The 24,920-nt window shown below is 50.7% G+C and overlaps 1 protein-coding gene and 1 long non-coding RNA gene across 4 annotated transcripts; both read right to left on the minus strand.

The window, feature by feature from the left end:
- Positions 1 to 9,110: 9,110 nt before the first annotated feature.
- On the minus strand, positions 9,111 to 10,150 carry LOC308671693. The gene is made up of 3 exons (XR_014027271.1): positions 10,021 to 10,150; positions 9,346 to 9,420; positions 9,111 to 9,146 (listed from the first exon to the last, which is right to left on the minus strand). It is a non-coding gene; the product is annotated as an uncharacterized lncRNA (long non-coding RNA).
- A 3,256-nt stretch (positions 10,151 to 13,406) lies between these two features.
- On the minus strand, positions 13,407 to 24,042 carry LOC308671577 (FXYD domain-containing ion transport regulator 6-like). Of its 3 annotated transcripts, none has more exons than XR_014027239.1 (8): positions 23,295 to 24,042; positions 16,603 to 16,670; positions 16,305 to 16,343; positions 16,132 to 16,206; positions 15,587 to 15,619; positions 15,426 to 15,475; positions 15,070 to 15,110; positions 13,407 to 14,749 (listed from the first exon to the last, which is right to left on the minus strand). XR_014027239.1 is itself a non-coding variant. In XM_081333856.1 (8 exons), the coding sequence occupies exons 2-7, from the start codon at positions 16,658 to 16,660 to the stop codon at positions 15,085 to 15,087; spliced, it is 282 nt and encodes a 93-aa protein (XP_081189982.1). In that variant the 5' UTR covers positions 16,661 to 16,670; positions 23,295 to 24,036; the 3' UTR covers positions 13,407 to 14,749; positions 15,070 to 15,084. The 3 variants fall into 3 exon arrangements, 2 of the variants coding, with proteins under 2 accessions (XP_081189982.1, XP_081189981.1); XM_081333856.1 differs by having other exon boundaries at positions 15,070 to 15,107; positions 15,587 to 15,623; positions 23,295 to 24,036; XM_081333855.1 differs by having other exon boundaries at positions 15,587 to 15,623; positions 23,295 to 24,034.
- Between the last annotated feature and the right edge of the window lie 878 nt (positions 24,043 to 24,920).

Raw genomic sequence — 24,920 nt, forward strand, 5'->3', positions numbered from 1 at the left:
TACTGCAGTGAGTCACTTAACAACTGTGGCAAGAAAGGTAAACTGGGGCAAAGCTCACTTAACAAATGTCCCACTTAGCAACATAAATTTTGGGCTCAACTGTGGTTGTAAGTCGAGGGCTAAGTATAGTAACCTGGTGAGGAAGGCTCTGCGGGAAGGATACCTTGGGAGGAAATAATTAATCCAAAAAACAAGTCTCTCAGAGCTCTTATTTATTTATTTATAGGAAAAAACTCTGATTCCAAAAGGCATTCAACACTCAAACGAGAAACCTTCATGAAGGCAATTTAAGTTGGCAAGATTCTGACTTTTTTTCACAATTTTTGATACAGTGGGTAGGAGCCTTGTCTCTTTTGTGAACAAGACTTACAAGAACTTGGGAACTGTTTTGTTCAGGAAAAACTGTCCTGTCTCACAACATGCAAGAAGAGATGCCAAAGATCCCATCCCTACAAGAATTGGGGGTAGGGAAAACAGGGGCCTGAACGTAGCATTTCTCTATGATGGACAGCCCCACGCTTTCTGGTACACCCTCTACTGCCTGCCAGGTTTGCCTAGCCTCTGCCCTTTTAGCCTTCCACAAATTAGCAAAAAACATAACATTTCTGCAGAGATTTAGAGTTCAATGAAGGGACGCGGTGGCTCAGTGGGTTAGGACGCTGAGCTTGTCGATCAGAAGGTCGGCAGTTTGGTGGGTCAAATCCCGAGTGCCGCGTAACAGAGTGAGCGCCTGTTACTCGTCCCAGCTTCTGCCCACCTAGCAGTTCGAAAGCACGTAAAAATGCAAGTAGAAAAATAGGGACCACTACGGTGGGAAGGTAACAGCGTTCCGTGCGCCTTTGGCGTCTAGTCATGCCGGCCACATGACCACGGAGACGTCCTCGGACAAACGCTGGCTCTTCGGCTATGAAACGGAGATGAGCACCGGCCCCTAGAGTCGGAAACGACTAGCACGCATGTGCGGGGGAACCTTTACCTTTACCTTTAGAGTTCAATAGGATGGTGACTATGTAGGCAACAATTTTTGTTTTCATTTCTGTTTTTGTTCTGGTAGAACCCTGTTGTTTCTAATGTTGTTTCTTACGTTTTATGTTACATTTTATGTAACTCGCTGGAATCAAGATGGAACTGAACAGCACAAAAGTACTGTAAATAAAGAGCAAGCAAGCAATACCAGCATGGTATTGGAGCATTGGAGCATGGAGCATGGCAGGTGTTTTCTTTCTTGGGGGGGGGAGTATAGAACCGTTGGTGTAGCCTTTTCATGCCTCCCCCCAGCAGGGGATTCTGCAGTCAGGACCTTTGACTAAGAAGGCCAGGTCTAGTCACACACACACCCACACCCCAGCCATCCCTGTGATGAGGGATACACCTTTGTGTCTTAAATTCTTTGGGAGCTTATCCACCACACTCCCTCTCCCCGAGTTGCCCCCCCCCCCGTCTGCATACAGGAAGACTGCCATTTGCCCAAAGTCAGCAGCAGGGCCCTTACTCTGCTCTTCATTGCTGTCAGACTCTTACTCTTGGGAAGGTGAGGTTCTTTTTTGTCTTCCTCAGAAACCTGCCTTGCTTTCTGTAAAATTAGATATTCAAAAAGTGTTATCCTTCTAACCCCTCCCCATCTTCTCTCCTCAGAGATGACGGTGCCTTCTCTTGATCTTCTGTGTTGCCCTTCTTCAAAGCCTCAGCCCCTTCCTTCTTCTCCGTTTCCTCTGACCTGGAAAGATGCGGGAAATAACCCAGAAAAATGCTTCTTTTCGGGGCTATGATAAAATAATAGGAAAAAACTTTTTACTGGAATATATAGTCCAGCTTGCTATGATAAAATCAAACAAAAGGCAAGCAAAGGCAAAAATAAAAACCACACAAAATCAAAGTTAGGTCTAACCAAAAACAGGGAAAATTTTTAGAAAAGCATTAAAACTGTTTCATGAAATTCAAATAAGCTACTTCAAACTATCAGAGGCCTTTAATTTTTTGAAACCAAGTTAGAGGAAGTCTTAGGAGCCTTTTGGTAGTGGGCGGGAGAATAGAAGGGTATTTATGCTGCTTTGCCAAATATGCAGTGTGAAATGTAAAATGTGGGCCATAGGTGATGGTCAGTTGCTGCCCTGCCATTCTGCCAGGATACTAATTGGAGCCTGAGTGGCTTCTCTGAGGAAGAAACTGTATCCTATGGGAGCCTGCATGTTCCTCCAGGGAGGAACGGTCCCCATGACCTCAGTCTTTGCCCTCAACCAGGTAGGCAATCTTTTGCAGATCACATTTGTCGCTTGCCCAGCTGGAAGGCTGCTGTGTTCTCTCTTTGCCATGAGATTGTCTTTGCTGTCCTTAATAAACTCATCTTTGATTTACTATAATTGGACACAAATGTTCTGTGGTTAACAGGAGGCCAGCAGAGATAAGCTGGTCAATTCTGGGCTAATGACTCCCTGGAGGCAATGATCTTTTTTTTTCTCCTGATGTGTGAGGTTTCCAGGCAGGCCATTGCCAGTGATCCCCTCAGAGTAATGTCAGGTGGTGATGGAGGTCACCAGACACTGGGACTTGAGATCTGCTCCTTGGGCTACCTTTCTCATTACCTGACAGGTCCTGAAGTGTGGTGCGGTGGTTCACTGCTTAAGACACTGGGCTTCAAGGTTCAAGACCCAAGCACCGCATGATGGGGTGAGCTCCCATCCTCACCCCAGCTCCTGCTAACCTAGCAATTTGAAAACATGCAAATGCGAGTAGATAAATAGGTACCACTTTGGAGGAAAGGTAACAAGGCTCCATTACGTCATGCTGGCCCCATAAATGCAAAAATGTCTTTGGACAGTGCTGGCTCAACAGTCTCAAAATGGAGATGAGCACTGCCCCCTATCAATAAAAGCAACAGGGAGAGAGAGGCTTCTGTGAACCCAGTAGAATTCACAACTCATAATTTGTTCTCAGGTTCACCTTAGCCCCCAGAAGAGATCCTCAAATCTGCTTTTACAGTCTAAGAAGAGATCTACCTCTCCCAAAGCACAAACCATAGGTCACTTATGAGTTCCTCCAAACTACTGCTTAATCATAGATGTCCATTTCATGCATAGGGGGCACCCGTAATTGATGGGTTACAGAGATTCATGGAAATCATTATGATGGGTCAATTTTTGGTGAAATGGTTATAGTGGTAACTGCAAGAACTGATTTCTCTCGAGTGCACCGCAGACCCAGGAGCAAGCTTTACTCTGATGATGCTTGGAGGTAGGGTCCTGGATCCAACTGTGGAATTTCAAGAGCCCTTGAACTCTGATTTACTAGTCCATCTGCCCCTGCTGCCCAGTCACTATTTTGGTGGTGCCAGTTCTGTTTCATCCACAGTTGTACAGATTAATCCTGTGCCACATTTGTTCCCGGTCCCAAACTTTTTTGAGGGCTTCAGATACGGCCATTGGAGGTCATGGCACCAAGAGTCACGCATGCTGGTTGGTCCACATAGTCAAATAAGAAGAGCTTGGTATTCCTCAGCCGAAGGCTTTTCATCAGTAGTTGTGTCACATGGGTGGCATAGAGTATTGGGGTATGTGTCATTTTCAGCACAAGTTGTTGACTTTGTATTCTAATGTCTTGAACTGGCTACAAGTAGTGCTCAACTTACAATAGTTCATTTAGTGACTGTTCAAAATTACAACAGCACCAAAAATAGACTTATGACCATTTTTCACACTTACAACCATTACAGCATCCCCATGTTTAAAATTCAGATGCTTGGCAACTGACTTGTATTTATGATGACTGCAGTGTCCTGGGTTTTTGCGACCTTCTGACAAGCAAAGTCAACGGGGAAGCCAGATTTACTTAACAACTATGTTGCTAAGTTAACTGCAGTGATTCACTCAACAACTGTAGCAAGGAAGGTTGCAAAATGGGGCAAAATTCACTTAACTCTTGCTTAGCAACAGAAATTTTGGGCTCAGTTGTGGTCGTAAGTCAAGGACTACCTGTATTTTCTTATTTTAATATTGCTCTGTATTTGTATGTGCTTTTCAATTGACCAGAAAACCTGTTAGGGGCTACACAGATATTATAGATAAATAAGTATCTGTTCACCCTTCACTGAGTCCCCAGTCTAGATAGGGAAGCCATTCCTGCTACTGACTGCAACTCTTTCTGAAAATCAAAACAGTAGCCGTGTTCATGAATAGAGCCCTGCCTGGCCCAGAAATTTAGGAACCCCAGATCTCCTTCCTCTAACCACGGATTGGCTCCTCTATCTGCGGATCTTTCCAGTCCCTGTCCCTGTTCTTTGACGGCCTCCCCATTCTGGGCCTGGATTAATTCCCAGAGCAGCCCCTCAGGTTGGGCTCATTCGGAGGAGCCATGCTGGAAGGGCCCTTCCTAGGCCAGAAAGTTCCCCAGCATTCATCGGGGTGTCTACAATATTTCCTTTCTCCTGGAGAGCTTGATCTCTGCTCTCTTGGGCTCAGAGACCTATAAGCCCTGCAGGGTGCTCTTTGCTCAGTTCTTCACAGGGTCTGGTCAGCTCATCTGAATCCCTAGAGATGATTGTCCCCAAATTAGATACATCTTGGTTCCAGGGGTGTTTGGTGGAAAGGGAATATTGTCCTTGCAAAAAGGCCTGGAATGACCAAGAAGGCAAAATCTGTTCTCCAGCATCATGGGGAAAGTATCTGAGAGTAAATTCCCATCTGCCTGTGCTTCCTCTTTCCAGATTTTGCCAGAAGAAGGAAGGGGGTTATAGCTAAGCCTTTGCTGAGTTACCTTTCAGGTGCCCAATTTATTTATTTTATTTATTTATTTATGGGATTTGTATGCCGCCCTATCTCCCAAAGGACTCAGGGCGGCTGACAACGATAAAAACACAGAATACAAACATTAAAAGGTATTAAATCAAATTATCCCATAAATAGTCCAATTAAAAACACAATAAAACAAAATTAAGAAAACCTCCCTTCCATCAGTCCAGGTCGGCCTGTTGAAAAAGCCATGTTTTAAGGTCGCGACGAAAGGAACAGAGATCCGGGGCCATCCGGAGCTCCAAGGGGAGTTGATTCCAAAGGGCAGGTGCCCCCACAGAGAAGGCCCTCCCCCTGGGGGTCGGCAGTTGACATTGTCTGGCTGACGGCACCCTGAGGCGGCCCTCCCTGTGTGAGCCCACAGGGCGATGGGCGGTCGTTCCTGGATACAACCTGCTGTATGGCTTTGGGTAAACAGAGAGGAAATACAACTCCCAGTGAGGCTCACTGGCAGTGATGGTGTCTTATTCTTCCATCTGTGCCTGACACAGAATCCCACTGAGTTCTTGATGTGGAATAAATTACTACCAGTGAAGCACTTTTTAGTGTGGGAGGGAGAGACAAGTTGTTGGCCCTCCACAATATATATGTCTCTAGATATAATCCCCCTCCCCTGAGATTTACAGCTCAAACACTCCACAGAGGCTGGGGGCAGATGGTCTCTCTTCAGGAGGGCAGGGATTAATTATTTTCTTCCAAGACAAACACAAAGCTGCATTTAACTTTCAGAGGCAGAAATAATATGATTGAAATTGATTTTTTTGTGTGTGTGCCAGTCTCATAGATGACAGTGTTCGAATTTCTCCCAATAGTTAGTACACCAAACAATGGGGAGCTGATAATATGCAAGGGTACAATTCTGAGCAACTTTCCCATGTAGGGGGTCTCTGTGAAATGCTGGTAGTGTAGTAAATGCAGGTAGTGTAGCAATTCGGCCATTTCAGGAGAAATACTACCCAGATTAGTTTATTACTTGGTGAAGATGATGTTCTCCACCATCCCCGAGGTGGCACAAAAATAGACTAGCAATAAAAGTTGGCATCTCCATTGCCAATTGCTATCTTGCCTCTGTTGCCTCTTTCTGAATCTTGTCCTAACTTGTGAATGCACCAATGGTTGGCTTTCTCCCTTTGCTTTGCTCCCCCCCCCCCCGTAAAAAAAGACCCACTGGTCAGAATAGGGGGGAGGAAGGGGGAGGGGAAGGGGGACACCTTGGGACCCTGCCTGGGCTTTTCTAGGCTGCTTGCCTGCCTCTTTGGCCACACACCCTCAAGTCCACCAGCTAGGTCCTGGAGAGCAGGAGAATTGTAACTGACCAGCTGCAGGCACCCCAATCTCAGACTTTAGGGGTATGGGAAGAATGGATTGAAACTGGAAGATACCAGAGACCCTGGCAGTCAAGCAACTCTCCAGCAGCACCCCTCCTGCTCCAGCAACATGCCAAGGCAGAGCCTCTGAGTGGAAAAACGAAGATACGTCTCCAGGACTGCAGAAGCAAAATGGCTCCAATATAGTCCCTCTTCTTCCCCAGTGAATAGTGGAGCTCTATTGCCCTCTCCTTTGGGGAGTTGGAGCCTAAAATAGGTTGAGGAAGGGGTTGGAAAGGAACTTCAGTACCAAGGACTGGTGGGAAAAGAGAAGACCAATAGATAATGATTCTACACCTTGAATCTGTGCTGGGGTAAAATTGTTTTAACAGGTAAAGGAAATGTTACTTGTTTAGTAGTGCAGCTACAGTCCACCACTTTGAGATTTCCTGGTGGTCTCCTATTCAAATATTAATATAGCCTGACTCTGCTTAAGCTTCTTGAGATCATCCTGGTGAAGCAATGGTTAGGATACACAGTATTGCAGGCATACTTTGCCGACTCCAACAATTTGATCCTGATGGGGCTCGAGGTTTGTTCCTGATGGGGTTCATGTCGTTAAAATGAGGACCCAGATGGTTGGGGGCAACATGCTGACATTGTAAACTGCCCAGAGAATGCTATAAAGCATTATGGAACGGTACATAAGTCTACGTGCAATTGCTATCACCCAAGTCAGCTAGGTACTACTGATTTTAAGAAATTTTAAAGACAGCTTTTATGAACATCTCCCTCATTGAAGTGTTCCAGAGAAATCAAAAACTCACCCACTCTTTGGAAGTCCCTAACCAAGATACAGATCCTGTTACAGGCCACCAACACAATTATTCTGCCTGCCTTTTATAAAACAAATTATGAACCTACACTGACCTCTAGTGGATCTCTTTGAAGTGCAGTTCTTCACTTTGTATACAATGCCCTCCATTTCAACAGGGTACTTGTCTTATAAGAAAGGCTGCATGCCCACCCCCCAATAAAAAACAATCATTGCTGCAAAAACTGATGCACACGAGGGAGGACTGTGGCCTTCTTTATCCTTTACAGAGTATTGGTGTTTGGTTCTCCTTTACTTTAGAAATAGTGAGAAGAGAAGGAACATTGCAAAGGGATGTGGGGACTCTGGTCCCCAGCCTGCTTCCCAGAGCTTGTATGCTCCTGTCCCGCTTAGTCTCACTGGGAGCAGTCAAATGTGCTACATATGAACAGAGTGGGTGCCCTATTGGCCAACAACTGATTCAGGGCTAGGGAGCATTGGGTTTGCCTGAGAGCCAGGAGAAAGGGGAGCTCACCGGCCTTCACCATCCCCACATGCAGCACTTTGAAGCAGGCCTGGTCAGGAAACAGAAACCCCAATAATAAAGAATGTCAACATCCTAGAAGAGTTTCTCCCTCCTGCCCTCTTGATCAAGACAGAGCAAGCTGAGTTTTGCCTGAGAAGCCCAGCTAGGTCCCAAAGCCTTGGTGGAGCAGTGGGCTAATGCCTCCTTAAGTTACACCAGCTGCCTGCAATTAGTGCAGGTTCGCTTCCCACCAGGCTCAAAGTTGACTCAGCCTTCCATCCTTCCGAGGTAGGTAAAACGAGGACCCAGATTGTTGGGGGCAATTAAGCTGACTTTGTAATAATGCCGCTTGGCCCCCCCAAAAGCCCTAATAAGCAGGCATATACATAGAATGAAGGCTACTGCTAAGCTTGTAAGCCGCCCTGAGTCTTCGGAGAAGGGCGGGATATAAATGGAATTTTTTTTAAAAAAGCTCCACCATCCCTCTTCCTGCCATCTCCTGACCAGGAGGTGTTTCCTTTATCAATGGGGGTGTATGGGGGGCACCAAAGCTACCAGAGAAAGCCAACCACAGACATGCTCAGGATCTGTTCATGGACTCAGAAAGAGGCAAAGGGACAGGATAGAGATTGGCAACAGGGACACCAATTTTATGCAGGTCTATTTTTATGCCAACTCAAGGATGGCAAAGGAGAGCACCTGGACTCAGTTGTGGAGAAAGGCCAAAAGAAAGAAATGGCTAGCAGGGACTCACATCCTAGGTCTCCTTGTGACTGCCAATTAAATCAGCCTGCCCCTTTAAGATTGCATCAAAGCCCACAGCTCAAGTCTGGGGCTCAGACTTAAGAAGGATGCAGATATCTTCTGGCCTGGGAGGGATTCTTTCAGGAGTGGCACCATACAGAATGCTGGTGCCCAGAGTTCACCCCCTCGCCCCCTTCCGCCTCCTTCGGGCCGCTTGTCACCCCTTTCGGCCTTCTCCTTTCATCGATCGAAGGAAAGACAGTCCGGCCGTCCTCAGCCCTGAACTCTGCTCATGAGCGCAGAGGAGAAAAGCTTCCTGCCCCCCTGCCGCCGCCGCCCCACCCCCACACCGCCGGCCTCTTTTGGTTGGCAGCTCTGTCCCCAGACCAAGCGCAGCTAAGGCACGAAAAGCCCCCGTTTTTTCCTGCCCGCCGGCCGGGACCCCGCGTCCCGCTCCCCTTATCGGAGAGCACGCTCCAGTCGCAAAAACGTCGCAGCTGCCGCCCACTTGGGATGGCCAAAATGATCAAGCTAAAACTCGACTTGGGAGGCGGCGCTTTACTTTATCGCCAGAGACGACGCAGCAGCAGCCAAGCGCGGCTTAGGCTCGTCGCTTCCTCGGACGCGCGCCCGGAGAAGCTTCCGATTGAGCCTTCGGAGTAAGAAGCGGCATCTGCGCGGTCCGCAGCCTCTTGCTCCCGGGAGAGAAGAGGCATCTCCGCCGCGAGCGGTGCTAAAACCTCCGTCAAGGCCGCCTGCACCCCCTGTCCCGCTCCCAGAAGGAGCCAGAGGCCCGCAGAAAGGTGCGCGGGGCAGACCCGGGCTCACAGCTCGTTCGCTTCGCCGGATCTGCAGAGAGAGAAGGGAAAGCAGGCGGAGATCAGGAAAGTCCCCGGGCCCGGGAGTCTTGGATAATTGGGCTAGGCGTACCCACCGTCGCTGCTGCTTCCCTCCGCAACGGAACCGCCGACCTGCAACGCAAGAACTTGGTGAGACACTGTTGGGGGTTCAGCCCGGCCGCCCCGATGCCCTCCCTCTCGCCTGCTCCCGAGAGTTGGAGCTCCCTTCTTCCCCGCAAAAAGGGGCGAGCCTGGCGTCTCACCCGCGTTCCTGTGTCCCGGGAAAGGTCACCAGAACCTCCCTCGCGCCCCTTCCCTCCCCGCCGCTTACTGAAGAGTATGGCAAGCCCGATCAGGAAGGCCGCCACGGCGAAGATGAGCCCCCCGTGGCGGATGGTCTCGTAGTCTGGGGAGACAAGAAGGAGCGCTCAGCACCAACAGAGGCTGAGCCTGCGGATAGGAGAGAAGTGGGGCGGCTACAGAATTTACCTCTGGTTGCGGCCGGGCAAGGACCACGCACTAAACTGCACCCGAGGGGCTGCTCCTCCTTAAAGCCCCGGCTGGTTACTTACCAAACAAGCTGTGAATCAAAGGCGCGGGGAGGGGCAGCGGATCTGAGCGGCCAGGTGAGGCGAGACTCCTCCAAGGCTTAAGGGAGGTGGCAAAAGACGCGCTAGTCTCCGAACAGCGTGGCTAGGAAAGCGGTGTGTGTGTGTGTGTCCTTTTTAACTGGTTTTTTATTGTGTGTTCCCATATTTATTGATCTGTTTTATGTAAACATGTTTTATTGTGTTTTGCTCAAAGGGAAGCGATATAGAAATGAAATCAATATTTTGGGGAGGGAAAAGTCTTAGTTGTGCTCGGTCTCCTCTCAATTTCCTTCTTATTATTCACGGTATAATTCCTCGGAGGTCGACCGTAGTCCGGGCAGCGCAAGCCTGTCTCCTCTTTCTCTGGAGCCCCTGTACGACCCCATCCTGGGCTCGGCCCCTTCTCCACTTCTTACCGTAAGAAAATATGGCTTTCTCGGTCTCCGGCAAACTTTCTGGCGGGAACGGGAGGAGAAAAAAGAAGCCGAATCAGAAGCCGGGCGGTCGCGGCGCTGGGCTTCCGAAGACGGGACGCTGCGACGCGGGGCCCGGAGCCTTTCGCATTCGGCACCCGAAGTTTCTGGCCGGCTGGCGGAGCAACTGCGAAACTGCCGGCTGCGCTGCCCACGAAGGAGCTCCAGCCGAGGAAAGAGGCGGCAGCCCGGGTGGGCTCGGGAGGCCCCACAGAGGCCCTTGGCCTGAAACCGGGCGCCCGCGCCCCGTGCGTGCCGCAAGTAAAACAAAAGACCCACTTGCCACATCGGTGGGGGAGAAAGGAGCCGGTGCCATCGCGCCACGCAGTGTTTTGCCCGCGTCCCTCCCGGTGCTCAGATCTCGCTGCGGAAAGGACTGGAGAAGACCTGCGCGAGGCAATAAATAGAGGGCCCGCACCGGCCCAGAGCCGGTGATGAGGACGCCTCTTCTGGGGTTTTTCCAGCACACCAACGCCCCCGCCCCGGGCCCCGGGCTAGTGCCCCCAGTGAGCAGAATCCGGGGCTGCCTTAACCTATGGAGCTCTTTATTCACCGTCCCACTTGGCCATCTCGGCCCTCCAAGTGGGCTGGATCAGGAGGTCGGAGTTACTTTCTGGCATTCAGCCGTTTATGTTGGAGGAAGTGGGAAGGGGGGCTGGCTGTGGGGGTAATTCGTCTCCAGCTGTGAAGAGCCTGGACCACCTCCCCTTCTCCAGCCTGTCTGGCGACTGGCCAGCTCCAGAGCAGGGAGGACAATATCTCATTAAACATTAACCGGTTGCCGGTAATGTTTATTCCAGTCACAAGGCAAAGCCTGGGGGAGGCTCCCCTCCTTTGGAAGGGCTCAGTCTCCTTGAAAACAAGGCACAGACCAAGGCCTGGACCACCCAAGGCTCTCCCAATTCTGCTCTGCTCCATCCTGCTGCCTGGGTGGCTGCCCGCCCCAGAATTGGCACTTGGGTTAAGGGAGAGGCTCAGCTGCAGAGGAGGCAAATAAGGGGTCCAGTTGGTTCCCATCTCTTGCCTACCACCACCCACTCCTGAATGATCAGAGGACTCAGTCCTGATCTTTGGACACAGGTCTTTCTGTCTGCATTGAGGCTGATCTCTGTCTCACAGACTGGGAATGTGGAAGGAAGCCCACCCTCTTTTGAGGAGCAGCCATGTGAGCTCCCCATGGCCATGGTGTCACATTGCAGCAGTGGAGGAGGGAGGAGGAAGTGAATGGAATCCAGACTGGAAACAGTCCTGGTCTCCCTGTCAATGAAGCACTTGGGGTACCCCAGAGCCAAACAGCTGGAGCAGTCTCCCACCCCAGAAGCCAAAGCATCCCCTCTCTCTGGCCTGGAGAAGTAGAGTGAGGCAGCCAGAGGGAAGGGCCAGCAGAGTCAGGCCACTGCACTGTCCTTGGAGCCTCCCTCTTGGTTGGCCCTTTACTGGGGGAACCTTTTGGGTGAGCACCTGGGGGAGGCTCCTATTCCAATGGAAGGATTTCCTACACTGGCTCATGGCTGTAAATGTTTGCTGTAGCAGTGTAGAAAGGCTTAAAACAATCAGCTGTAAACTTGTGGGGTGCAGGCACAGATACCATGTTACTTGCGAACAGTCTTAACCTAGCAACCAAGTCATGTGGTTTTTGAAGTTCTCCAACATGTTTGTTTTTCCATCATTTGTGATCCTCTAAAACATCTGCAATAATCCACTTAAATCTTTCAGGTGCCAGCAAATGCTTTTTGCTGTCCGGCTGCTGCTCTGTCATTACAGTATAACTCCTAAAGGAGACTAAAGCAATGTGTACCCCAGAAAGGCAGATGATACCACTCTAATGGCAGAAAGTGAAGAGGAACTAAAGAGCCTCTTGTTGAAGGTGAAGAAGGAGAGTGCAAAACTTGGGTTGAAACTTAACATTAAGAAAACCAAGATCATGGCATCCGGCCCTCTCAATTCCTGGCAAATAGATGGGGAAGAAATGGAGGTAGTGACAGATTTTATTTTCCTGGGCTCCAAGATCACTGCAGATGGGGACTGTAGCCAAGAAATTAAAAGACGCTTGCTCCTGGGGAGGAAAGCCATGGCAAATCTAGACAGCACACTAAAAAGCAGAGACATTACCCTGTCAACAAAAGTGCGTATAGTCAAGGCTATAGTCTTCCCAGTTGCAATGTATGGCAGTGAAAGCTGGACCATAAAAAAGGCTGAGCGCTGAAGAATTGAGGCCTTTGAACTATGGTGCTGGAGAAGACTCCTGTGAGTCCCTTGGACTGCAAGGCGATCAAACCGGTCAGTCCTGGAGGAGATCAACCCTGACTGCTCTTTAGAAGGCCAGATCCTGAAGCTAAAACTCAAATACTTTGGCCATCTAATGAGAAGGAAGGACTCACTGGAGAAGAGCCTAATGCTGGGAAAGATTGAGGGCAATAGAAGGGGACGACAGAGAATGAGGTGGCTGGATGGAGTCACTGAAGCGGTAGGCATGAGCTTAAATGGACTCCAGAAGATGGTAGAGGACAGGAAGGCCTGGAGGAACATTGTCCATGGGGTCACGATGAGTTGGACACGACTTCGCAGCTAACAACAATAACCCCAGAAAGACCAGGAAGGATTTCCCGAAAGTCAGCCAGAAACACCCTTGGATGGCTTTTCCACCGCTTAGAGACAGGAAATCTCTACCCTTCCAATCCCGACCACACTTTGTGTTTTTGTCCAGCTTTTGTGGGATTGTGCTCTCTGGTGATATCCCATCTAAAGGGGGCAGCCCCTCCCAAGGTCACACAACTAAGTTGGCCAGACACAAATAGCTCTGCTTCCCACCTTCTGTGACTGGCAAGTGGGGTGGTCGTCTACTTGTAAACATTACTATTTGTTCAGCCTTTTCTGATGATAGATAGATAGATAGATAGATAGATAGATAGATAGATAGATAGATAGATAGATAGATAGATAGATAGATAGATAGATAGATAGATAGATAGAGATAGATATAGATAGATAGATATAGATAGACAGATAGATATAGATAGACAGATATAGATAGATAGACAGATATAGATGATATACGATAGATATAGATGAGATGAAAGAGATGTGTGTATGTATGAGAGAGAGAACGATAGAGAAGATAGATAACCAGTCCTTGCTACAGAAAAGGAGAGACTCCCCAGCTGCATTTCTCCTTTGCAAGCAGGAAAAGGGAGGGGGGAGTACCGCACCAGAAGTGCAAGAGACACAACTCCTCCTTATTCAGGGAGCCCTCCTAAGCACCCTTCATGCACCGCAGGAGATCACCAAGGCACTGAAATAGAAACAATATTTTATTTGATGCTTCTCTTGAGACACAGCACAAACATGTGGGAGTCCTTTATCATAGCCACACAGCAGGACAGCCTACACCAAGTGAACGCACAACCATGGCTTGAGTTTTGGAATTACAACATTTGTACACAGATATTTTCAATGGTTGTTACCTACTGCACACTACAGAGATAATAGAGTCATGTGGCAACACAGAAGGTGTGGCAACCACAGTAAAGACACTGGGGAAGGGGCGGAGAAAGGGGAGGGGGAGGGGGAGGAAGGGAAGGGGTTGGCTCCTCTTCTGCTCTCAACTGGTGGCCGCAGATGATGAAAAGTAACCAGGGAAGCTTTGGGGGGGGGCGCTTTCTAGGGCTGGGGAATGGGGCATTAAGGTCAGGCCAAGCCCACTTCCCACCCTCATCTGGAAGAGGCCTTTGCTCCTCTCCGGACTTCCAATGGAAACCATCTTGGAATTGAGTTTCTCATTCTTTCCTGAGTGGAATTCTGTTGCCAATTCTGCCAAGCACTTGAGAATAAGAACCCAAATCTTGCAGGATATTGTAATGCAACACACAGGGGTGAGAACTTGGCAGAACTTATGTCCCTATCCAAATCAAGTCAATGGTAACAGGAATCACCCCACCCCATGAAGGCCTTGCAAAAGAGCTCACAAGACCTCCCCACCCCCCCGCAGATCTCCACCAGAGAAGAAAGCACACTGCCAGACTTCCCTCTTAGCCTCCTGGGGAGCCAAGTGAAGACTTCTGAGAAGAGGCCTCCTATTCCAACGCCTTTACTGGCCCTGTGGCTGGCTGGTCTCGGAGACACGGCACAGACCAGTATGGCCTTGCTGACAAGCAGCTTCTGGAAGGACCCAGGCACCACCTGGGGAGGAGATGGGCCAGAGGACGAGGCTGGGGAGGCTGCTGTTGCCAAGACTGAACACCACCAAATTCCTGGACTCCCTTTCCTCTGTCTCAGTCTGGTCCCTCCCCACAGACCTTGTCCTCCCCTCCTCTTCTTTCAGCTGAGGGTGGGGGAGCCACAATCTTTGTGCACACCAAGGCAGTAGCAGCCAGGTCTTCTCCTGGGAGGGTCAGAATATCAAACCAGCATGGGAGAAGAGGGAGGAGCACAGAGGAGATAGTTGCACAAGGACGACATCAAGGCCACAACCACAGTAATGACAGATGAACATTATGCAATCAAACAAGGATTTGGTGGGGAATAGTTAAGCAGAGGACTGATTTTCCAGGACACAGGTCAACATGGACACCAAAATGTCAACATTCCCTTAGAGGACCAGGGGCCATCACCTCTGTGTCACTTCATCTGGTTTGCATTTGGGATCCACTGGTCCAGTGTCAGCTCTCCTTTCCTGAAGAAGAGAAGAAGGCTGTGGCAAAGCAGAAAGACCCTGTGCAGCACACAAAGGTACGTCTGGCTTTAAACATTTAAAACAAAGGCTTGCCAATTGTAGCCATTCTTGAGAGAAAGCAAAGATCACTTTTCATGAAAATCTCCCAAAAAGTTCAGGCCCAGAAACGAGGCTTCTATTTGTCTTTGTCCACTCAGGTTTCCACAGTCAGCTCTTCCTCTTCCCAGGACAGTCCCTGAATTTTTAGTTTGGCAAATTTTGCTCCGTTTCTGCCATTCAACCCCTCCCCTCCCCAAATACTCCTTCCTCTGAAAACTCACCTGCACACCTTTCCTTCAGTTCTCTGCTTTCTGCGGTGCTGCTGGAAAAAAAGGACACCTTTGATGCATGGCCCATAAAGGAGGGCCGCTCTGGTGGGCCCAGCCCCCCCCTCCCAGCCACAGGAAAAGGGAAGCCCCCTCGAGAAGGCCAGACCACCCTCTGTGCAAATGCAGCACTCTTTCAACCCCAAGCTCACCACCTGCTCCAGCAAGTGGCACTGAGGGCAGGGCACAAGCATGGTGGTGGTGGTGGGGGGGTGGCAAGTTGAAGACTGAACAGACCCCACAAACCTTTGTCCCCTTCCAGGGCCAGAAAACCTTCTCCTGCAGGGGGGCAGGGTGTGGCCAAGCCTTACCATTTGAAGCAATCAGGTTCTCAGCCTGCACCTCCTCATCACCAGGAGCCCTGCAGAGCAAGAGCAGACAGGAGGGGTCACCACCTTCACAGTCCCTGGGGCGGGGGGGGGGGGAAGGAACGGGGAGAAGGGCAGCCAGGAAGCAATGCCACCTCACCCACCTGGCCTTCGTGTTGAAACTGCACCTGCATCGCCTGCCTGGGGAAAAAGACACGGCAGAGTGAAGCAAGAGGAGATGGCTCTGGGCGGGGGACACATTGGAGAAGCCTTCTCTGGCCATGACTCTCCGGGCACCCTGGGAACGTCTCCCACCATGGCAGAGCAGACCAGATGCCAAGCTCAGTGAGGGGACTTGACAAAAAGCAGCTGCCTTGTGCACAAACCATTGGCCTTCCTCTTCCATTGGGCAAGAAAGGGCAAGTCTGGCATGGGCACCTCCTGAGCAAAGCCAGGGGCACCTTCTGGCCTCACCCACAAAGCCAACTTGGGCAGACCAGCCCAGGCGATGTAGCTGTCAGCTGCTTCCTGTTTCCATCTTTCTTTTCGTGTGGACAAAGGGGGGGCTGAAAACATTTTCCCCTTCTTGCCACAGCCTCACCTTCGCCAGGTGAGGCAGGCCATCACTCCTTGGCTTCCTTTCCTGCTCCAGGGAGGCCAGTCTCTGGGCAAATGGCATTCCTGCCCTTAATGTGTGCCGTTCACTTACTCAGAATGAGCAGGATGCCGAGTGTGAAGAAAACAACGGCAAAGGTCAGGCCGCCAATCCGCAGGGTCTGGTAGTCTGAGGGAGGAACGAGGAAGACCAAAGGGGTTGCAGTTCCAAAGAGGCAGCAATGCTCAGAAATATTGGAGAGGCTCAAATAAAGATATTTGTCTCACCATAGTTGAAGGGATCCTTTTCTTTCTCTTGCTCAGTCTCTGGAAAGAGCAAACAAAACATCCACAATGTGGCAGTTCTGTGGGCAGCCAAGGAGGGGGAGGGAGCAAGTCCTCCTCCTCTTCCTCATGTGCCTAGCACAGACAGAGTGGGCTGGATCCTGGACCTCAACCTGCTGCTTTGACTTCACAGCACATGCAAGGAAACCACCCAAATATACCCCTCCCCACCAGTTGCCACAAGAGTAGCTTGAGGCACAGACCCTGGGGGCGACATACCCCCACCCCAAGCTTTACATACCCTCTGCCAAGATCACTGGAATCAGGAAAGAGCAGAGAAAAAGCAGGCTGCCTCCCATCGTGGCGGTGCTGCAGGAGACAGAAAGAGAGCACATCAGGCAGCCCGGGGACCTACTTCTCAGAGACCCAGGAGAGGAGAGAAGTAGTCAGGGTTCCTGGGCTCAGAATATCAGGACGACTTTCCAACACCTCCTCACAATCCAGGCTGCACTTTGCATGTGGGGACTGTATTTCGGATCATCTGCAGCTTGTAGAACTGTGATCTGTTCGCAAAGCTCACTTCCGTGCCATCTTCTCTTGCTAAGAAACCAGCCTGGCTGCATCATGACAAGACGGACTGGTTTGCAGCTCAGGCCGAGGGAAGTCTGTTGCCCAAGTTTTTTGACAGAGAATCCCAGGTCCAGGGAGAGCACCCGGCTTTCTTCTCCTGCCGTTCCCGTGGGCCTGGGGGTCTCCCCACCAACCACCATTCCTCACTTGGCCGCAACCCGCAGAAGTCTCCTGGCTCAGCAAGGCAGGGACCCAAACCTGAGCCACACCCCCCCCTCGAAGAGATTCCTACAAATGGAGAGGCGTCCTCCAGAGGACACTTCTCTCCAGATCCAGGTCACTTCTCAGTCCAGCAAGCAGCAGATTCTGCTCCTCCATCTGCCTACCTACCTGCCTGCCTGCCTCTGGGTCCCCACCCAAAGTACAGTCCACAGCTCAGCACAGCAGCTTTAGCAGCTGCAAGATAACCAAGGAAGGGGATGGCACAAGGGCTTTCCCAAAGTGCGCACGCACGCACACACACACACACACGGGGGACTGCCTGAAAAGTGTGTGGCTCCTTCTATCCTTGGCCTCCAGTAAGTGTTCTTTGTGTAATGGGGCTGAGGCAGTAGCTCTGGGGTGCATTTCATAGGTGGTGATGGGGAATCCAGCAACAACCTTCAATTGCTCAATTATTCCTCTGACCCACCCTTCCCTATTGCCAAGTCCCTGCAGCACAAGAGTTAGCAGGCAATACAACATTTTGCATATATCAGTAAAGGGAATATTTGCAGCTCAGGATTGAAATGAGGGAGTTGTTTTCTTGCAGTTGTTTCATTACCCAAACTAGGTAACATCAGCGCTAGTAAGGAATGCAATTTGCTCTCAGTTTATGTTCTAGCGGCTTGCCCTATCAGTGTTGGTGGGAGCAGTCTAAGAGGTTCTTTGGTTGGACTGTTTATTGTTGGTTTATTTGATAGTTTGATTGATATAGTGTTCAATTGTTCGTCCGATGTTAATGTTGGAATTAATCTATGCACTACTTTTTTGGGAAAAATAATGGGCTGTGTAAATATGACTGCCACAAAAGCTAAAATTTTCAGAGGATGTTCTTATTTCTTATTTGTTTGTCAAATAAAGGTACCACCCATCTCACTTTCAGATTTTTTTAATACATAATTAAATTTTGGAATTTGCTACCATGAGGTGTCATGCTGGATAACAGTTTCTCTGGCTTCAAAAAAGGGTTGACCAATTCATGAAAGTCCTTGGATCAGCGAGTATCAGCCTAGAGTGGCATTTCTCAACCCCAACAACTTTCAACTCCTGGCTGGGGAATTCCTGGAGTTGAAGTCCCTGCATCTTAAAATTGCCCAGGTTGAGAAAAACTAGCCCAGGCTATTTGCCTGGGGACTGCAGAGCTTTCTGGGAGGGTGCGGCTTCTGTTCCAAATGGCTCCAGCTCAGCCACAACAGAACATTTGGGGACCCTTTACTGTAATTCTTGAGGACCCCCAGAAGTGACCAGACCTTCATCAACTTCTTACAGGTAGTCCTCACTTAACAGCCCTAGTGGGATCACCCTAACCCTAAGCAAAAAGGTGGCTGTGTGGGAAATCATTGACTGGGAATGTGAAAGGCAAGATGAGTTGGCTTCCCACCTTCTGCTTTTCCTTGCCTCCTACCCTGCTCCCCCCTCCCTGGAGCACTGGGATGCTTGACTATTCTCTGGTACACATCAGAAGTTCCGCAAGGGGAGGAAAACAAAAACAAAAACACAGGTTGCGTACTGTATGTAATAGAAATCACGAGACAGGGATGCTGTGAAGGTCATAAATAGTTGTAAATTGGGTACAAATTTATTTTTTTCAGCATCATTGTACAGTTGCCAAATGCATGGCCTGTAAACAAGGACTACCTGTAATAAACAGGTTTTGATTAAACAAACAACATTCAAAACAGTGTTGTGTGTCACATCTTTACTGAACACCAAGCCAACCTTCACAGTCTTTTCTGTAAAAAGTATGCGAAACCCTAAGCTAATCCACACTGGGTTATCGGCGTAACTTCAGCCAGTGATTCTACTCGATGGCAGCCAGGGCTCCTCCCCTATAAAAAGGCCTATATTCCCACACACTGATTGCCACCATCAGAATCTGTTCCTCAGAACAGAGGTAGGGAAGGGAACCACGCCATTAGCCATATAAATGAAACATCACAGGGGTTCTCCTTGGCATACCAGAATTAATCATTAAGAATTCTCTCCTCTGCTGTATTACATGTTCCTTTTTCTTCATCTGTCCCCTAGAATAGGCAGGTACAAAAACATCTATTTGCTACCTCACCTGCTAAAAAAATTGACAATTCACCTCAACAGGTGAATGCAAATTATTTGTCAGGTCTCAAATGCCTTTTCTAAGTACAGAGGCCCTGCTGAGCTGCCAGACCTCCCAAGTAACCCCAGTTGTCAGGAGGTGGGGCTGAGAGCTCCAGCATCATCTGGGTAACTTATCCACCCTTAGAAGGAATGGGAGGCATCTGCCAGCATGGCAGAGAAGAAACCTCTGAATGAAAGCCAATGTAGCAGTCCCAGGATAATGTTGCAGGATCTAATCTGAGTCAGTCACTGGGATCCAAGGTTTGTTCTTCCAAGCTTTCGGGCTTCCTCAGGGAACTCAGAAAAACCACAGGCACCATATAAATACCCCACGCAGAGAACAGCTGAAAGCTGCAAGAGAGACATTCACTCAGGAGGGGCTCCAGCAGGAGTCCCAAAGCTCAGAAGACTGAACCTCTGGTCCCAGTGACTGATCCAGATTGGATCCTGCAACGTTATTCTGGGACGTAGATTCGCCTTCATTCGTGAACTTCTCTCTCTCCAGAGTGTGTTTTTAGAGCCCTGGGGATGGGCTCCAGCACAAGCCTGAAAGCTTGGAAGAATAACTTTTTAGTCCCAGTGACCGACTCAATTTGAATCCTGCAGAAGGATCCAAAACCAACCAAGAGAAGCATTTTCAGGGTCTTGTTCCAGAGGCTTCAAAGCTATATGGGGTTTGGGGAGCAAGATCTGCAGGCCTTTCAGGGCAGAGGACAGGAGACTCCACTGCAGGAGTCTGAGCAAGAGGGAGAAGAACGCCTCCTCCTCAAACAGTGGCTGTTTGGCCTCCATCCTACCCCACCAATGCCAGAAAGAAGAACAAGAGCAACCAATGGTTCTCACAGCCACACTGGCACACATTTTTAACCATTTTGGTCCTCAGTGAGAGCCAATTTGGTCTAGTGGCTAAGGCACCAGGCTGGAAAACAAGAGACTGAGTTCTAGTCTGGTCTTAGCCATGAAAGCTGGCTAGGTGGTTTTGGGCAAGTCTCAGTCCAACTCACTTCACAGAGTGGTTTTGGTGGAAAAAATAGCAGGAAGATATGTTGGATTTGTTTATCATCTTGAGTCATTTGTAAAAATATATGTACAAATACAATCAAGATACAAATAAATAAATAAATAAAATTCTCCTCCCACATTATAGAAGTCAGGAAAATTCCTTACATACTGATCATTCAGGCACCAAAATCCTCATCAGCAGTTTCTCTCCCATTTTAACTGATCTGACACATGGATAGCGAGGCCACAAGGCCACATCCAGATAAATTTCTCCCCCTCACTATGTGAAGTGATTGTGGCCTAGAATACATTCTCACATTGAGAGGCAACCATACTGTGTGCCATTGTGCCCACAGTAAAAAATGACAAAGGTTATCTATCTACAGTATGTGCTGCCACCACGTGGTTGTTTGGGGAAATTATAATATGCTATCTTGACCTGGTCAGCCAACTCCTCCTTCCCTATGACATATTTCCTCCTTCTCCTGACTATGTGCCTTACACCCCTCCCCTTTCTGGGATGGACTCTCCTCCTCCATAACTGGCAGACACACGTGCAGACACTGTGAGTCAATACTGTCTTTTGACCTTGAAAATATCGTGCATTATCATCTAATTCACCTCATCTGCTGTAATCTACTCTGCATGCAAATAAAGGTATTTTTGGATGATAAAAGATACTTTTCATGAGTTCTGCTATCTGGCAAGAGCTGTTATCAATGATAGAATCCGCCTATACAGACCAGCACAGGGGTCTTAGCAAGGGAAAAAATCATTATACAACAGCTTGATCCATCCATCCATCTATCTATCTATCTATCTATCTATCTATCTATCTATCTATCTATCTATCTATCTATCTATCTAATCTATCTATCTATCATCTATCTATCTATCTATCTATCTATCTATCTATCTATCTATCTATCTATCTACAGTATCTATCTATCTACAGTATCTATCTATCTATCTACAGTATCTATCTCTATCTATCTATCTATCTATCTATCTATCTATCTATCTATCTATCTATCTATCTATCTATCATCTATCTGCCAACCAGCTCAAGACCAAAGCAAAAAGCCATGTACTGTTTTGTTAACCATGATTGTCTTGAGCAAGCCAGCGGACTGGGATCTTTGAACATACTGAACTGCAAGAGTTGAATAAGCTACAATCAGTCGTGTCTGGGAACTTGCCACAGTATTGTAACCCAGATGGATGCACCTGACTCTCTTTGGATCAGGACCATCATTGGGCCAAGAAGCAGTGTTAGACAGGGAAATCTGTTTGGGGAACGGGCAGACCCAGAAAGGTGGCTTCCCAACCCAGGGGCAGCGATGCATTTCCTTGCCTGTCCCTAACCAAACAGCCCTCTTAAGCCAATGCACAGAACCATCACAAAGCAGATTAAAAATCTATCATGCAGTTGGCATTAACTGCTGCACACATACAACTATTTCAAAACCAGGAAGATGATCAGCCTGGTGGAGGCACCCTTCCCCAGAAAAGAGCTGCCCTCCCATTTGTCTGGCAGGCAGTGCTGCAGAGGTCAAGGGTCCGAATCATACTGTGCTTTCAAGAATTGTGGCAGCTGGTGGGTTGCGGGGTCCTCTGGACACAGCTAAAGAGGGCAGAGTGCCATTCATGACTGAAGCGAGTGCATCTCTCATCAGCAAGAGCCTCTTAGCAGAAGGGAGAGTGTGGGAAATCTCACTGAGTTTCCCCCACAGCCATTTCCATGGGTGAAGTCCAAAGGAGTCTCAAGAGGAGGCCCGGCTCTCATCCATTCACTTCGTCACTGAGGCCAACTGCCTTCAGGCTGTGGTCTTGTAATGACAGCCCCCCCCCCCGATGTTTGCAAGCCCACCTGGTGGAAGTGAGAGAGTTCTGGCCGGGCAGAGATGCACGACCTTGACAGTTTCTCCCCCACCCTCCAGGCGCCCTCTGGGCCCCCTCGTAGGGCGGCGCCTGTCCTTCCTTCGCTTTCATTCCGGAGCCCGGCGAAACAACCCCCCCGTTTCTAGCTAGGCATCCAAGCAAATTGGCTGGTGGGCGCCTCGCGCCGCGGCTGCTTCCCAACTGTTTGGAGGGAGGAGGGGGACGGTGTTTATTCCTAAATATAGAAGAGAAGAACGAAAAGCCCGACGCAGCCAGCCTTCTCCCCCCCACCCGGCATTGCCAAAATTGCGCCTGCGCCGGGATCGGAAGGGGGGCTGCCCGAGATGTTTTGTGCGTGACGGCGGCGGCCGCGGCTCGGACGCGCCATCCGATGTCCGCCCCGCCCCGCCCCGCCGCGCCGGTAAACAAAGCGAGCCCCGCCCGCCAAGCTGCCCGCCGGGGTTCGCAGCCCTTTTGGCCGAAAGGAGGCGGGGCGCGCCAGAGAGGCTCGCCCCGGTCTCCGAGAGTCGTGGCGCGGGGGCCGCGGGCCGCGAGTAAGAACCTCCCCAGGCCCGAGCCGCGCGAGTCCAAGGGGCGGGCGAAAGTCCGCCGCGGCGCCCCAGCTGTCGCGGGGAGGAGCGCGCGGATGTCCGCCGGCCAAAGGGCGGCAGAAGGGCGGGGAGGGGCAGCCCCGACGAGGCGTCCCCGCGCTCCATGGAGAGAGAAACGGGGTAACCAGGCAACCCCGCGGCAAGAGTGCCGTACCAGCCCGCAGTTGACACGGCAACCGGAAAACCAATTGCGAGCCTGGGCGGGAGGCCGCGCCAGACAGACCCACGCGTGTCGCCTCCCCGCCGGCGGAGGCCGCGATCAGCAACCCAGAAGGGCGGGGTGCGGAAGAACAGCGTTTCCCCCTCCCCCGAGGAAAAGTCGCCTGCCCGGCCAGTCCACCGCCCCTGGCCGCCCGGCTGTGCTCAACAAGCAGACCGTGGTCGGCCTGCACGTGCCCAGAAGCGGCTTCTCAGTGGAGCCGCGAGGGTTCTTGTCCCCGGCCCCCTCCCCTTGCAGAGCGGACGCAGGACTCCTCGGACACCCAGTCACGGAGCCCTCGACCAGCCGAGCGTAGGAAGGGGAGAAGCCGTCGGTCCCGGCCGTTTTTACTCCTCCCATCCCGCCTCCTACCTTCCCCTCGGGCGTCCTTCTCGGGCAGGCGGCGTCCGCAGAGGGAAAACCCGCGCACCAGGCTGGGCGTCTCCTGCCTCCAGGCCGTGGCGCGGCTCAAGCCTGCGTCCCCTCGCAGCTGGCAGGGGCTGGGCGTGCCAGGGGCTCGGGCATAGCCGCGCTCAGCCGGGAACAAGGCAGGCGCTAGGCGAAAGCGGAGACCCGGGCGCGCGCCCGGAGGAAAGGCGGGCGGCTGCTGGCTGCGCTCGACGTGCCCGGGCGGGGACGAGGTCCCTCCCCTCCCTACGCCTGTGATGTCAGCACGTGCGGCCGCCCCGGGAGCCCCTTCGCCCAAGCCTTCTGAGCCGAGGCTGTCGAGCAAGCCCCGCTCCCCCAGCCGGGTTGGCGGAGGAGGGCGGGCGCCCAAGACACAGCCCTTGGTGCCTCCTCTTCGCTGGAAACTGTTCCGGTGCGTGGGTCCCTGCCGTTGCGGATGGGGCCCTTCCTGGAGCGGAGCGGGGAAGGGGAAGGAGCTTTCTACCTAGAGAGAAAATTGGACTTTTGAGTCCACCTGTTGCCAGCTGTGCTATCTGACAGCGGAGAGGCCCGAGTTAGGCCCACTGCAGGGTCCCGTGCCTGGGCTGGGAAGCTTGCCTCCTCTGGGTTGGAATCTCCAGGAGCCATAAAAAGGCGTCCTTCAGCCCTGATCCAATTAATTCATCTAGGTACCACTGAGCCAACCATGCAGGTCAACAAACTGTAGCTTCCAGGTGGGTCAGAACACACGCCAGTCACCTGGATGATCCCACTGCTGGGTTGTGCAAGAAAGGCAACTGGAGCAGAAATCTTGTGGATGCCCATGGCATCCACTATACTGAAGCCATTTCGCTTCTGCAGTTCTGGAGACTTATCTTTTTTTCCCCACAAAGAGGCTCTGCCTTTGCTTGTCGGGTCCCAAAAGCAAACAGGAGGTGCGGCTTGACTGCCTGGGTCCTTCTATCTGCTGGTTTCAATCCTTTCCCCCCACGCCCCTAAAGCCTGAGATTTTAGGTGCCTGCTGCTGGTCAGTTGCAGTTCTCCTGTTCTCCAAGACTAGCTGGTGGACTTGAGGGTGTAATGGCCAGAGAGCAGGCAAGTGGCCTAGAGAAGCCCAGGAGAAAGCCAAATGGAGCTTCCAGAACAGTGAGAGCAAGAGGTACCGTCCACACCTGTCTGCTTATGAGATCCATAAGGTTGGCCACAGATGGGGAAAGGTCACACCCTAAAGTTCCCCACTTAAATGTGGATTCGGAAAAAGTAATTGCCTATCTCTTACGATGTGATCAAAGGAGGGAATGGGAGGTCCTGACTGGACACAGATTGGAGGCCTCTCCTAGCACTGCTGGCCACAGCTCCTTGGGGCAAGAGGTGCCTCTGGGCCGCTTCTGCCTCCTCTCCTTTCCCCCATGTCTTAGAACCTTTAACACACACATGCACAAACACAAATCGTCTTTCAGGCTCCAATTGTAACACCAGCCAATGTGCAAGGTAATCTCTGACAGTGGAGCTCAGGACCCTCTCTGGCTTAGGTGTCAGAGGCCATTTCCCAGCCATCGCAGAAGGAGAAAAAGAGAAAGAGAAGGTGACAGGGAGGAGGGGGGGAGGCAT

This window comes from Vipera berus, assembly GCF_964194415.1.
Source record: "Vipera berus genome assembly, chromosome: 8".
In the NCBI taxonomy this organism is placed as follows: domain Eukaryota; kingdom Metazoa; phylum Chordata; class Lepidosauria; order Squamata; family Viperidae; genus Vipera; species Vipera berus.

What these genes read in the sequence shown, in the direction of transcription:
- LOC308671577 (XM_081333855.1), bottom strand. Translation starts at nt 16,660, where the DNA reads ATGGGAGGCAGCCTGCTTTTTCTCTGCTCTTTCCTGATTCCAGTGATC. An exon ending in AAAGGATCCCTTCAACTATG is followed by an intron (nt 16,207 to 16,304) that starts GTGAGACAAATA and finishes TTCCTCCCTCAG; the next exon opens with ACTACCAGACCCTGCGGATT. An exon ending in GAACCTGATTGCTTCAAATG is followed by an intron (nt 15,111 to 15,425) that starts GTAAGGCTTGGC and finishes CTTTTTTTCCAG; the next exon opens with CAGCACCGCAGAAAGCAGAG.